Here is a 15723-nt window from a genome sequence, read left to right on the forward strand (position 1 = left end):
CACAGGCATAGGCAAACTTGGCCCTCCAGATGTTTTGGGACTACAATTCCCATCATCCCTGACCACTGGTCCTGTTGGCAAGGGATCATGGGAATTGTAGTCCCAAAAAATCTGGAGGGCCGAGTTTGCCTATGCCTGCTCTACCATCTAGCATGACACTCCAGGGAGATTTCCCATGGGAAAATCTCAGCTTTGCGGCTCAGGACTGTAATACCTCAAGGATTGCCTTTTTCCATATGAACCTACCCGGGCTCTGAGGTCATCTCCTGAGGGCCTCCTTCATGTGCTTCCTCCTCAATATATAAATTCAATAAATAAATAAAATGTAGGAAATCTTCCTGGGACCTCATGCCAGTGGTGAGCAGGGTTGGAGATACTCCAGTCTGTCTGTCTGTCTGTCTGTCTCTCTCTCTCTCTCTCTCACACACACACACACACCCTCCATTTCTCTCTACCCTTTTTCTCATTTTCCCTTCCACCTATCACATTTCATCCCTTCCCACCGCTTTCTGTGTTACGGGAATTTCTGGGGAACGCACACACAGTGAGAGGAGGATTAAGGGTTTTGTGTAACTTAAAGTATATAACTGACACCATTCATGATCTCCCTCTCATTAGGAAGTCCATGGTGCTTGAAAGGAACCCAATGTAAACTGAAGCTTCATTTATTTATACCTGCTGAGTAGGCTTATCCTTTTCAGAAACGTTCTTCAGAGTGATCTCAGCCGGCCTGTGAAAGACAGCCAGGGACATCCTCACCAAAAGTCATTGGTTGATTACTATCAGCATATTTCCTGCTGTCCAAAGCATTACATTCAAAACCAACAGATACAGAATACAAGTAATGAGTGTTAGGAATACTGTAAACATTTATTTGCATCACTCACACAGATCTATAATGTACATCCAGTTTACAAAGGAGAGGGAACACCCCTCTGACATGGGTAGTTAAGTTTGGCAATCTATCTGTTAAATGAAAGAGTAGGCGCTGAGAGTTCACATAAGTAAGTTATCACACTTGACACTCATCTAAAAAAATTAAGTTGGTCAAGAAACCCACAAATATATCTCAGTTAGTGTTCTGTGGAAGGAGAGATCACCATACAGAATTAACATAAGCAGAAAATACCCTGTTTTAAAATAGGTTTTAAATTTAGTGCACATTTCCCATAGACTCCAAACTTAAAATATTTCTGTATATACAAAAGGTACAATAAAATGTTACAGCGTTTATTGCAACAAACTAAGGATGCCATAATATAGATTAATTGTATACACCCAACCCTGATATTGGCTTCTTATTCCTTCTGTACAGCCTTCTTTTGTTGCTCCACAACTGAAATATTCTCCCAAAAGGCACATACTTATCTACAAAGAAAAAAAAATTTTTTTTAGGTAAACACCATTCGTTTGAAATCTTTTAACACACACAAAAAACCCCAAATCTCCTCAACGCTGCACCTACCGTATTTTTCGCACGATTGGACGCACCGGACCATAGGACGCACCTAGTTTTTTGGGGGGGAAATAAAGGAAAAAAATTTTCCCTTTATTTCCCCCCCAAAAGCAGGTCAGGGAAACCGAACCAGGTTGAGGAACAGCGGGATAGTGGCGCTGCGCCTCCCTGCTGTCCCCCGAGCTTGTGGGGCTGGCTGATGTCTGCCTAGCGCGCAGGGCGCTCTGCTTCAGGGCGCCCCACCCGCCAGGCAGCAGGCTGCTATCCGCAGCGTGGGGAGCCTTGCGGGGAACTCCTGCAAGGCTCTCCAGGCAGCGGATGTGTTCCCGAAGCGCCGGGCGCTCTGCTTTCAGGGCGCCCGACGCTCCGGGAAGCAGGCTGCTATCCGCAGCTTGGGGAGCCTTGCGGGGAACTGCTGCAGGGCTCTCCACGCTGTGGATGTATGCCTGGCGCAAGGGGCGCTCTGCTTCAGGGCGCCCCTCGCGCCGGGCGGCAGGCTGCTATCCGCAGCGTGGGGAGCCTTGCGGGGAACTCCTGCAAGGCTCTCCAGGCAGCGGATGTGTTCCCGAAGCGCCGGGCGCTCTGCTTTCAGGGCGCCCGACGCTCCGGGAAGCAGGCTGCTATCCGCAGCTTGGGGAGCCTTGCGGGGAACTGCTGCAGGGCTCCCCAAGCTGCGGGTGTATGCCTGGCGCGAGGGGCGCTCTGCTTCAGGGCGCCCCTCGCGCCGGGCGGCAGGCTGCTATCCGCAGCGTGGGGAGCCTTGCGGGGAACTCCTGCAAGGCTCTCCACGCAGCGGATGTGTTCCCGAAGCGCCGGGAGCTCTGCTTTCAGGGCGCCCGACGCTCCGGGAAGCAGGCTGCTATCCGCAGCCTAGACACGGCTAGCAGAGCGCTAATCCCGAAGCTTGGGGCGTGCGGAGCTCAGCGCGCCCCAAGCTTCTGGGCGCCGGCAAGGTCTCCGCTAGCCGTCTAGCGGAGACCTTGCCGGCACCCAGAAGCTTGGGGGCGCTGAGCTCCGCACGCCCCAAGCTTCGGGATTAGCGCAGTGGTCCGCTAGCCCTGGGAGAGCCGCGCGACGTCGCGGGGCTCTCCCAGGGCTAGCGGAGACCTTGCCGGCACCCAGAAGCTTGGGGCGCGCTGAGCTCCGCACGCCCCAAGCTTCGGGATTAATGCAGCGCTCCGCTAGCGGTGGGAGAGCTGGGTCTCCCACTGCTGGCGGATAGCTTCCTGAAGCCTGGAGAGCGAGAGGGGTCGGTGCGCACCGACCCCTCTCGCTCTCCAGGCTTCAGCGAAAGCCTGCATTCGCTCCATAGGACGCACACACATTTTCCCTTGCTTTTTAGGAGGGAAAAAGTGCGTCCTATGGTGCGAAAAATACGGTACTTGAAAGCAACAAGAGGATTTCATGTATATTATATATCCAGCATTTAATATACTTGATTCCTGCAATGACCCAAAAGCTGAGTTCAAACTTCCCTCTACACAGACCAAAAAGCCCCTACCTTAGTCACCAAGCCACCACAAAAGAATGGATGTACTGCAATTGAAACAAAAGCAAAGAGAAGGGGAAACGTGCATTTTGGCATGGATTGGTGGGGGGCTATGACTGTTTCTCCTGTGGCTTCTAGGCTGCAGCTCCAAGCCCAGGGCCTCAAACCCCAAGACTCTCCCACCACAGCTGTGAATAGGAAGACTTCTCTTCAATTACAGTAGGGCTAGGGAACGTGTAGTCCCAACAACATATGGAGAGCCACGAGTCCCATTACCCCTGACCATTGGCCTTGCTGGCTGAGACTGATGACAGTAGGAATCCAACAACATGGTGGTGGGAAGAGATGTCTCAGGTTTCCCAGCCCTGATTAACGAGGTGGGGGACGACTTCATATAACAGACCAGTAGCACCTTCCACTCAATGGGACACATCTACTCCAGCCAATTAAGCTGACATGTTTGTGTTTTGAATTGTGGCCGTAACATTTTACGATGCAGAAGTTGCAAAATGCAATGCTTTTCGTTCTCTTATTTCTGACCTCAATCATCATGATTAGCAAGCTAGACATTGTCTGCTAATCCAATTTTTCTGATGATGATATTTAGTAGTACAGTGGTACCTTGAGTTAAGTACTTAATTCGTTCCAGAGGTCTGTTCTTAACCTGAAACTGTTCTTAACCTGAAGCACCACTTTAGCTAATGGGCCCTCCTGCTGCACCGCCAGAGCATGATTTCTGTTCTCATCCTGAAGCAAAGTTCTTAACCCAAGGTAGTATTTCTTGGTTAGCAGAGTCTGTAACCTGAAGCGTATGTAACCCGAGGTACCACTGTAGTAGTAGTATTACTATTATAACCTGCCCATCTGGCTGGGTTGTGCACCAGCTACTCTGGCAGCTTCCAACACATAAAAACATAATAAAACATCAAACATTAAGAACTACCTATAGAAATGTATCTTACTGAGATACTGCATCCCATTTTACTCCCATCCCCCCCCCAATCTTTTCTTGCCACCAAGCCACTGTCCTTTAAATCAATCTCTTTCCATCCCCCTCTTGCAGCAAAAAACACAAGCTTTACAGTTCCATCCTGTCATGAAATCATAACTACCAGAGCAATAATATTCAGTCCACTCAGCAATTTATTTTTGGTACACAGTGCAATTTTGAGCATACTTTATCTGCACAACACACAGCTAGCTATTACTTATAGGATGCAAGCAGTTCAATAAATAAAGGCATTATTGGATGTTAAGATATTGTTTAAGTATCTTTTAGAACCATCTCATAATGGCACTCAGGAGAAGAACTCAGTTTCCCAAGTATTTCTCTTACTTCAACATTTATATCCTTTCTGCACTCGCAGCATAATGCTTCTGTGGACATTTACTTTTTTCATGTTTATAGCAAATAAAATAAGCTGCACTGTTTTTAACTGTTTGCTGCTGACACGACTCAAAGTAGTGCAGCTTTTGACCACATCGTGTTATAAAAAGGGACTTTAGGAGATGACTTGCACCACTTAGGAATGCTAATGATTAAGCAGTATATTAATGCCTTGAAGAGATAAGGGTTCCATTTGCTTCTGTGTTTTTAGATTTTGCAACACTGTAGATAACTTTATCAGCATAGCACTGAGAATTTCCAACTCAGGCAATGTCGTATTCATTACATGTATATATATTTGCAGCAAGGGGTAACATACTCTATGGATTACAAGCAGATAAGAGAAGTCTGTTCGTAACCTTGCCCAGACAGCTTTCAAATCTGTCATTGTGACCAATGTTGCATACGTTTTGGAAGCATAAGAATATACGAACAGCCATTTATAAGGTTGCTTCACAACAGTTAAACATAGTTATTAGTACTCAAGACATATTCAATGTAATTCAGGAGCTTCTTTTTCCCTTACTGACTTAGTAAACCAGTACCAGGGATTTGCAGGCTGCAAGCAGAGGCTTCCTTGACAATGATCCTGTAACCAATGCTATTTCAGCCCCAAAAATGGCTTGTCAGGGAGAAGGCAAGGCAAGAACCCTTCTTCCTACACCTAGTTTTATTCAGAGAGTGGATATTTTGGTATAGAGGGGCAGGGAACACCCAGGTGCAATGGGACAGGTGTAAATTCTCCATAACAATGAGAACAAATATTAAGAAGATATTAAGAAGAAGGGGGGGGGGAATCCTTGTTTTGAAATAAGCACTGTCTTGGTGGATACCTGAATGTGAGCCTAGGGCAATTGCTACAAAGAGGTCTCACTCCAGCTATTCTTACAAGGCAGAACAGGCAGAGAGTCAGTCCCCTCTCTAATAATTAATAACCACGCTAATTATTTTAAAGATCTGGATGTGTTGAATCAAGATATGCAGTATTCTTCAGAGGATTGGGGAAAATGTCCCAGCACCCAGTAACTGGGTAGCAGAGTTGCTTGATGGTAACTCTGTTTCTCTGCTTCTCTGCTACAAAGCATTCATGGGAGAAGATCCAAACAGGGAAATTGGTGAGAGCTGTGCGTGCTTAAGCCTTTGCCTTAATTCCTACCTAGAGTTGTTTTTCCATTGTGAGGTTTCAGGCACATGTTTGCAAGTTGAAGCAGCTTAGGGATGCGAGTTTCAGGGAAAGGGTAGCTTCTGGAAGATGTGATACACATCTCCTTCCCAACATTTCTTATTGCACTTTACAACCCCTAGAGGATGCTTTGCAATGGCTAGTGTTATTGTAGCATGTCAGGATTCCTGAACTTGGAATTGGCATGACTAATATACAGCAGGGGTATGAAAGTTTCAATATATGCAAGAGTGAAACACAAATTAAACACTCAAAACAGAACAGAATATACTCAGTTTGGAAAAATATATATCTTGGAAAATATAGTCTGTAAGCTTTGGGGCAGATACCATGATGGAACTGTTTCTAAACCTGAAGCAGCAAAGCAACCTCAATTTTTTTATAAAAGCAGAGGGAACCATGAATTCTAATAATGTTTATAAAGTACTTTGCAAAATTAGGAAATGAGACAGCATGTATAAGAACTAATGGGGAAATAGGGCATTCAAGCAAGTTAGCTATATTCCAGAGAGAGACTTGGAAAAGATTGCCCAATTTTGTTGAGAAAACAAAAGCCAAAGCACAGCCGTAAAAGTGCAATTATCTTACTGTGCTTTCCCATGGGAAATGAGCTGTATTCATATCAACAATGAACAACTGATTGTTGCTGTTCCTCTAATATTGAGTATATTTCACTCAATTTCCCCCATTTTAGCATACAGAACTGTATTACAAGTAATTATCAACTAGAAGTGCATCTATCTAAACTGTGTTGTTTTTGTTTTAAAAAGAAGTTGTTTCTGTATCTCGAGACATATACACAAAAATAACAACCATGCACTAGCTCAAAGATTTAGATTTAGACAGAATCTCATTTTTGCCTTCCTGTGCAATTTTAGTAGAGCTGGCCAAAAAATGTTGGTAGGCTAAGAAGCTGATCCTTTCTTAAATCAAATAGTCTTATTTGAAGCTATGGCCTTAACTGCTAAATAAATAAATAAACTCAAGTAAAGGTACAATTTGCCATGAAGCTGTCCAGTCTACGGCAATATCCACTGACACAACAAACACAACTCCTATTCTGCCCAACATCTTAATACTGAAAATAATGGCATCCAACTAGACAAAAACTGTATGCTAGAGGCCAGTTTAGTAGTGTTCTATGTTTTACTTGCTTTTTAAGGCAAACTAATTTTTAATTCTGCTGATTGGGAGTGACTCACTTTTAAGAATTTTGTTAATATTTTAAATTTACATGTCTTCTGTATAAAAGACATGAGAAAACTGCTGACATTTGTTTAATAAAAGAATTATCTCAAATATCACTGGAGATGGGAGTGTCAACACAGCTTTACATCTACAGTGGTACCTCGGGTTACATACGCTTCAGGTTACATACGCTTCAGGTTACAGACTCCACTAACCCAGAAATAGTGCTTCAGGTTAAGAACTTTGCTTCAGGATGAGAACAGAAATCGTGCTCCGGCGGTGTGGCAGCAGCAAGAGGCCCCATTAGCTAAAGTGGTGCTTCAGGTTAAGAACAGTTTCAGGTTAAGAACGGACCTCCGGAACAAATTAAGTACTTAAGGTACCACTGTACATTGCAAAACTAGGTTGTTACAAGTGAAATCCCATGCCACAATAAATCCAATTAGTCTACAACACACAAGAAGACCTGTGCCACCTGAGAGACTTAACACAGCTACTATTTGAGAAATGAAATACTACCAACAATATCATGTAAGGATAGAATCCTTAATTAATTAGACATTGCCATTATTTCTGGAGCATAATAGCTTACAGAAAGCCTGGTATGCAGTATGACTTTATAAGAACAGGGACATAAAAAATAGGCAATTTAAGTATTTAAATAAATCAAATGCCCATAGCACTAAAACAGCACCATGTAAAGTATGCTACAGAACAAGGAATACAAACGACTTATTCCTAAATTAAAAGTCACAGATCTAAGATTCTCATACATAAGTTTGGGGATAACTATTTCCCTCATGTCTGATGTTGGCAATTTGGGCAAGGGAGGCTGCATGCAAGTAGGTTTGGCAACTGTGCTTGGAATGCCCCAAGACAATATTACACAGATGTACCGTGCCTTCCTTAAAAGAACAACCAGTGCCTCTGGTCACAGAGGCATTTTTATATCTTTTCAAAACATCCACTCCATCCATGGATGCAGAATGAAATACATCACGCTTGGTTTCCAGTCATATACAGTGGTACCTCGGGTTACATACGCTTCAGGTTACATACGCGTCAGGTTACACACTCCGCTAACCCAGAAATAGTGCTTCAGGTTAAGAACTTTGCTTCAGGATAAGAACAGAAATCGGGCTCCAGCGGTGCGGCGGCAGCAGGAGGCCCCATTAGCTAAAGTGGTGCTTCAGGTTAAGAACAGTTTCAGGTTAAGTACAGACCTCCGGAACGAATTAAGTACTTAACCTGAGGTACCACTGTACCTTGGAATCCGTTCCCTCTTACAACAAGGAGAACATCCTAAACTCTGTCTACCAACCTTCGAGGATGATTGGCATCAAAGAGTGTTGTGTCGTCGTCATCATCATCTTGTTCCAATGGTGTCAGCTCTGTATTTTCTATGTTTGTTTCCAGAACCCCATACCTCCTCGTCTTTCTGTTTCTTCGTCGAAGTCTGAAAAGTGTGAAAGGTTACAATTTATTAACTGAATCACACTAATAACAACAGAATTAAAATACCCCTCTGAAGGAAAACTTAAGAAAAACTAACATGAATTCAAGTGTACTAACAACCATCTGTATAAGCATTGCATTATTGTAATCCACATGCGTAAGCAGGACGCCCAATTCGACAGTCAAGCACTGAAAAACTATTGATTTGTATAATGTGATTGCACAATTTTAGTTTGCTTCAAAGAAAATTCAGCTTAATTTAGCAAACAGTTTGAATAATCCTGCATTTTATCTTGCCAGATCTTACTCCCTTAACTGCAGAAGTCCAAAAAGGAAACAGGGAGGGATGTGCTCTTCCATGGTTGAATAAGAAAACACACACACTCACAAAACACTTCTCAATTTCAAGCCAGAAGCTCCCACCAAGGCACAAGTACAGTGGTACCTTGGGTTACAGACGCTTCAGGTTACAGACTCCGCTAACCCAGAAATACTACCTCGGGTTAAGAACATTGCTTCAGGATGAGAACAGAAATCGTGCAGTGGCGGCAGCGGGAGGCCCCATTAGCTAAAGTGGTACCTCAGGTTAAGAACAGCTTCAGGTTAAGAACAGACCTCCAGAACGAATTAAGTTCTTAACCCGAGGTACCACTGTACCAGAATATCATATTGTAATTTTGGGGAAATAATACAATATTGCTACTTTAACACTCAGCCAATGTAGCTATTGACTTGTGCCCAATATGTTTCACATGTTGGTCTTTGAGTATTTTTTATGTAGCCAGAACAACATCTATGCACAAGAGAGAGGTATCAGATGTTTCTGGGGAACCCCAAGTTTTGAATGTCAAAAAAAGCCCTTGGGGCGGAGAAGCCCAAGTGGAGGAAGACAAAAACAGTCTAGTGAGGACTGGGGATGTTGACAAAGAATGATGAGGACATTGGATCAGAAGGGAATAAAATGGAATATTCTGAAGATAACTGAAAAGGTGAAGAACAGCAGGACCTATTTGTATGACCCTGTGATGGAGCTGTAAGACTGCAAACAGGTCACAAATCAGATCTATTTTACAGAAGCTTAATTATACTTTGATGATGCAGTCTATACCAGAGATCTTACTTAAGCCACTAAATCAAAGGGAACAAAATTCACTGAAAACTTGCCTGAAGAAATTCCAGTAAAATGCCAACTGTCAAGGAATGGCACAATCATGTGCTTGGTGCTGCCACCTTATGGCAGGGCACTGTCAAAATAATTTCCTGATTGATTTCTTAGCATATAAATGCTGCAATCCGATGCACACTTACTTGGGAACGAGTTAAAACAAACTTTCATTTTGTTCTCATTCAGAAGTTTCATGCTACAAGTATGTTGGGTGTTTTATGATTCTAATCACATCCATATTCAACAACCAAGTGAGGCAGGATTTTGTTCTCGCTTAATAAATTACAGGGCCTAAAGAGAGTTACTAGTCCAAGGCTGCCAAAACAAATCTTAGCTAAAGATGAATCGGATGAGGGGATCATTTGCCAAAATGCAAACTATAATGTTATTGCAAAGCTGTTAAAGAACAAGATGAAGGACTGTGTTGCTTGTTTCCCACTAAATACAGTCTTATGCAACAGCCTTAATTTGTGATTTGAGGACCCGATCCCCGCTTGGGGAATAAAGACACGTGGACACAGAATGTAAGGTTAATGGGTAAGGTAAAGGCCACAACTTTATTGATTACAGCATGTGAGAAGGTATTGGCTTAGGCATTGGACCACGGAACATTAGACTCCACCCACTCGTAGAGGGGTGAGTCTGAGGAGGGGTTAACCACCAGTAGGGGAAGCCTGTTGATGCTAATCCAACTATAGGCTCTCTTCCTGATGTCACCGAGGGTCGTGCCATGGCCCCCCACCACACGGGCATCGGACAGGATCCACGACCGCCGGATTCCTTTAGCGGAATACCCAAAATTGTCGGGGAAGGCGATGGCCACACCTTGCCCCCTGAAACACCAACAACACATTCCAATGCCTAACCGCCACCCGAGCCGCAACAGCCTTAATTTCACAGTGAACGATATATGACAAATGGTGCAAGGCAGCCTTAAACTTTTTATTATGTAAGAATATACGGCCAGATGTCAAACACAGTTCAACAATTTGGTCAGAAACTATCTCTATATGCTTTTCACAAATAGGATGATTGTGAGAAAATCTGTAATTTAAATGTATCATTATAAGTCTGATGACAATCAAATGCAGAATAGGAGTTTAAGCATTTATGAAACTCATTCTGATGAAATGCATGCATTACACAAATGAACATTTTAAGAATACATTTGCCTGAGTTATGTGAAGAAAATGTAACTTCTCTCTAATGTATTTTTTGTTCTTGAAGCAGAAAAATAAGTTGAAACAATAAAGCAGCCACTTCATTTTAAGTATTCCATTTCTACAGAATATTCCTTGAAAGTGAGCACACTTCCGTGAATTCACAAGATGTAGATTTAATATCCAGAACTTTGTCAGTTGTCCTTCAAAAGGCTTACTCTGTAATTTGTGCAAATGCCATTTTAAATTCTATCCAGGTTGCCAATTTTATGCTGAAATACATTTTGGACATTCTGATTCTTTATTTAGAATATATCTATCTTCTGGTTAATGCAAAATGAGACTGATGCAACATGTGACATGTATCGACTTGTCAGTCGTTTTTCTCAGACTATAGTCCTTACAGAATATGATGCTTCAAATCATAAAAGAGCTCTGCTCAACAAGCCCTACAGTCCATCCTCCTATTTCACAGTTTATGGTTTTCTTATCCCCTTTCTATTTTTCCTGTTATATTTTATGTATTAATTTTTATTCTGTAAGAAAAGTTCAAACAAAGGGCGGTCAATTAATACCTATAATAAAATAAACAAACATTTTCAACAGATCCTTTTGGAATGCTAAGAGACAGGATATGAAATTGACAGCTCTCACCAACACCCATATGTTGCATGTTATCAGCATGCTGTTCACAGGTATACTGCTGCTGATTGTGGAAACTCTACTTAACCCTATCAGGACTAACACTTGTGGATAGATGTATTCTCCATGAACTTGTCTAATCCCCTTAAGAGCAAAGTAAGCTACTATAATCACGTAGTGTAGCCGTGAATTTACTAAGTAAATGGTTTAGAAAAAGAAGGTGTGGGGGTGGGAGTGGGGAGAGAAAATTCTTAAGGTTGAAAAATCAATACATAATTTCATAATGTGTTGTCACACCATCCTTCTGAAGGCCATTGCTAAAGATAAGCAGGCCTGGGTCTGGTCACAGCTTTGAGGGGTGAATTACTGGGAACTACAAGTACCCTGCCTTTAGCTCCATAACATAAGGAAGGTAGGATACAGTAGCAATATAAGATCTAATCAAAATAAATTTTAAATACATTGGTAAACCTGCACATGCACATGGGCTCTACCATTTCAGACTTACAGTATTATTATTATTATTCCAACTGTAGGTGGATTTGCATGATTGAATGGTCCTTAGCAAAAATAAATAAATGTATATACATCACACAAGGGACGCGGGTGGCGCTGGGACGCGGGTGGCGCTGTGGGTAAAACCTCAGCGCCTAGGACTTGCCGATCGCATGGTCGGCGGTTCGAATCCCCGCGGCAGGGTGCGCTACCGTGTTCGGTCCCAGCGCCTGCCAACCTAGCAGTTCGAAAGCACCCCCGGGTGCAAGTAGATAAATAGGGACCGCTTACTAGCGGGAAGGTAAACGGCGTTTCCGTGTGCGGCTCTGGCTTTGCCAGAGTAGCTTCGTCACGCTGGCCACGTGACCCGGAAGTGTCTGCGGACAGCACTGGCTCCTGACCTCTAGAGTGAGATGAGCGCACAACCCTAGAGTCTGGCAAGACTGGCCCGTACGGGCAGGGGTACCTTTACCTTTACATCACACAAACACACACGCATGCATGCATATACATTAATATACAAAGGAAGTTAGGCTACAAAGTGCCCTGCTTTTCTATATAAAGGAGTCAATAAAGTTTGCACCGACTTGGCAGCCAAGTCAAAATCTGTGGTCATCAGACTCTTCCTTCACTGCATGTTTTCTCAGAAGTTACTCCCACTGAGCTCAATATGGCTTAGATCCATGAACCATGTTGCAGTCAGGTTGGGAGGCTATTGAGAAGAGGTAGGACCTCTGGGCAGCTGAGATACACAGAATGCCAGCCATCACTCAAATGGCCCCTCCAACCCTTCCTCTCCAGAACACGGGAAAGGATGGGATTTGGTTTGGTTTGGGTGCGGAGTGCCTGGCTGCTCACTGTCCAAACAATCAACTCCAACCTTCCTCTCAAGTTGGAAGCTGCACCAGAAGTAGCTGTGTTGTGCCTCCAACATGCAGTGTAACTAAGCGGTTGGGCATCACAATGCTCCCTCTAACTCCAAACTGCAAGGCAAAGATGGAGTTTAATTATGCTCACCAGATAGCAGTGGTAGTGAGTGTGGCGCATGACCAGAAACTTAGGCCAGATCCTGAGCATGTTCGGCTCACTCACATGACTCGGCAACCCAGGTTCAGACTATTTTAAAGGCTTATGCAGAGCTATGCTACTGAGCGCAGCTTGGATCTGGGGTAACATTTGGTGGCTGAACTAACACCAGCATCTTGTGCATATAGATTACCCTCTAGGCTGTTTTCTTCTTCTTCAAAACATAGAAGCTGCTTCAGATCCTTGATATTTTGGTTGCCCTTCTATGCGTTTTTCCCAGATGCATATAACATCCCAAACAAAGTCACACTATACCACAAAACAAATTAGTTCCCACACAGGACTAGATTACAGAGAAACGTTTGTTTCATGGCTTTAAAAGCCCACTGCTTACTTGTTTTAGATACATATACTCAGGAAAACATGCAGTTTTTTATATAGATCTACCTGCGTACTGAATATGTTAATCCAACACAAGTACTGCTAGTTTCTCAGGGTTTGTGCCACAGGCTCCCCAGTCGCTGGCCTCGAGTCTACAGTGGAACTCTGCTAGTTACGACTTCTCTCTCCAGTCTTATTTAAATACAAAATGATCATTATGCTAAGCAGCTGTCCCTTTCACTGGGTGCAAAACCTGCCCAGAAACGACCTTCCAGAAACACATATGATAGCACTTAAGATAAGGAGTGCCAGGCTTGAATCAGATACACCAGTGACATGTGCTCTATCAGATACACCAAGGTAAACAAGGACCAGGGGAACACACGACAGCCTAAAGGGGATGTTTTGCAGGTGTGTAATAAGAGGGGGCCATGGGTCACAGAACTGAAGAGTTGGAAGGGACCCCATGGGTCATCTAGTCCAACCCCCTGCAGTGCAGGAATCTCAGCTAAAGCATCTGAGACAGATCCAAACTCTGCTTTAAAATCTCCAAGGAAGGAGAGACCACAACCTCCCGAGGGAGACTGTTCCACTGTCAAACAGCTCAAAGTTTTCTCTGATGTTTAGTCAGAACCTCCTTCCTTGTAACTTGAAGCCACTGGTTTGCATCCTACCCTCTAGAGAAGGAGAAAGGGGGGGGGAAAGCTTGCTCTCTCTCCCACATGAAAGACCTTGAGATGGCTACCATATCTCCTCCATGCATATTCCTGCATTGCGGGGGTGAGGTTGGACTAGATGACAGTCCCTTCCATGATTCAAAGTGTTGGTGCTGACCTTTAAAGCCCTAAACGGTCTCGGCCCAGTATACCTGAAGGAGTGTCTCCACCTCCATCGTTCAGCCCGGACACTGAGGTCCAGCTCTGAGGGCCTTCTGGTAGTTCCCTCCCTGCGAGAAGTGAGGTTACAGGGAACTGAGCAGAGGGCCTTCTCAGTAGTGGCACCCTTCAGATGTCAAGGATATAAACAACTATCTGACTTTTGGAAGACATCTGAAAGCAGCACTGTTTAGGGAAGTTTTTAATGTTTGATGTCTTATCCTGTTTTTAATATTGTGCTGGGGGCCGCCCAGAGTGCCTGGGGAAAATCCAGGCAGATGGGTGGGGTATAAATAAATAATTATTACTATTATCATTATTAGAAACTTCTTGTAACTTGAAGCCACCCTCCAGAGCAGGAGAAAATGAAGCTTGCTCCCTCCTCTCCGACGTGGAGAGATGGCTATCATTGCAAGCAGGGTTGGACTAGATGACTTCTCGGGGTCCCTTCCGTGATTCTAAGATGCAACAGGGCTGAGAAAGGGAGAGGCCACCCTAGCCAACCTCCCTCCCCTTCTTCTTAGAGGGGGGAGGGGGACGGGACACCCCTCAGACTCAGTTTCCCCAAAGCCAAGTGGAAACGAGGAGGGGGAGATCCCCAAACCCTTCCGATATCGAATGAGCGATCGATTACAGGGGTCCCTCCTGCTGCCCCAGGCTCACCGCACGGTCCGGATGACGAAGTAGACGATGAGCGCGGCGCTGGCCAGGACCAGGACCGAGAGGGCGCGCTGGGTCATGAGCGGGTTGCGCTCAGGCGGGGCGGGCACGGCGGCGGCCACGCTGCCCACCCCACTCGCATTGCTGCTCCGCGCCGCCTCGCCCACGGGGGAACCGCTGCTGCTGCTGCTGCTGCCCAGGGCGGGCGCGGCGTCGTGGGCGCCGGGCGCCGCGGAGGCAGAGGGCGACGACGGCGCTGCCGGCGGAGGCGAGGAAGGCGGCGGCCTCAGGACCCCCTGAGCCGGGAGCGCTTCCCCGCCCCACAGCGCGGCCAGCAGCAGGAGTAGCAGCCCCGGCCACAGCCGCCGCATGGCAGCCCGTCCAACCGTGCGCCCGCTGGGCGCGGCCTAAGCGCCGCCGCGGGGCCTGTCAGGAGAGCAGGAAGCAGGAGCGGAAGTCCTCATCTTTCCCCTCACACGGCGCGGCCATGGAAGTCTGCCGGCCGAGACTCCCGCCCTCGCGCCTCAGGCGGCCTGCTCCCACGTGACCAAAAGGGCCGGTTATTCGTGCGCAGGCGCAACAAGGGCCTTCGGTCTCGCCTTTCGCCCGGGATGCTCGATGGAGGAAAGAGGAAGGGGAGGCGTTGTTTTTTTCTTGTCATGTCTAGTAGCCAAAGAGCCCCCCTTGAAAGAGGGGCCAGGGATGGGGTTTTCGGCGACCCAGACAAAGCTCAAATGCCTCCCCCGGGAACACAAGGCCACTCGGGTTTTTTGGGTTTGTTTTTTTAAAAAACAATCAAACAAACAGCAACCTCCCCCCCCCCCCCATATTGCTCCCTGTTTGCAGCTGGGGAGATGCCAGATCCTTAGTCAAATCCGGCAAGTTCCTATCGATGCCCATGGCAAGTCTAGGTTGGTACACAACTTCTTCATGTGTAGCCAGCTTGTACATCTGATTTAACGATATTTGGAATTCATGTTTATAAATACCGTATTAGGTTTAATGACACAAAGAATGCCATTTATTTTGACATTTTATATTGCCCCCCCCCCATATATATAAAGACACCTAGACAGCGTCTTAAAATGCAGAGACATCACCTTGCCAACAAAGGTCCGTATAGTTAAAGCCATGGTTTTCCCAGTAGTGATGTATGGAAGT

At 45.2% G+C, this 15723-nt stretch overlaps 1 protein-coding gene across 1 annotated transcript; it reads right to left on the reverse strand.

Moving 5' to 3' along the window:
- Window positions 1–845: 845 nt before the first annotated feature.
- On the reverse strand, window positions 846–15080 carry FAM174A (family with sequence similarity 174 member A). Its single transcript, XM_028748733.2, has 3 exons — window positions 14566–15080; window positions 8025–8159; window positions 846–1368 (listed from the first exon to the last, which is right to left on the reverse strand). Exons 1-3 carry the CDS (start codon window positions 14931–14933, stop codon window positions 1365–1367), a joined length of 507 nt encoding a protein of 168 aa, XP_028604566.2. The 5' UTR covers window positions 14934–15080; the 3' UTR covers window positions 846–1364.
- Window positions 15081–15723: the final 643 nt, after the last annotated feature.

The sequence above is a fragment of the Podarcis muralis genome, chromosome 11, assembly GCF_964188315.1.
Source record: "Podarcis muralis chromosome 11, rPodMur119.hap1.1, whole genome shotgun sequence".
Lineage (NCBI taxonomy): Eukaryota > Metazoa > Chordata > Lepidosauria > Squamata > Lacertidae > Podarcis > Podarcis muralis.

Excerpts from the sequence above, each read along its gene's own strand:
- FAM174A (XM_028748733.2), bottom strand. The coding sequence starts at position 14,933 with ATGCGGCGGCTGTGGCCGGGGCTGCTACTCCTGCTGCTGGCCGCGCTG. Across the intron at positions 8,160-14,565 it reads TTCGTCATCCGGACCGTGCG|ACTTCGACGAAGAAACAGAA; the intron begins GTGAGCCTGGGG and ends CACACTTTTCAG.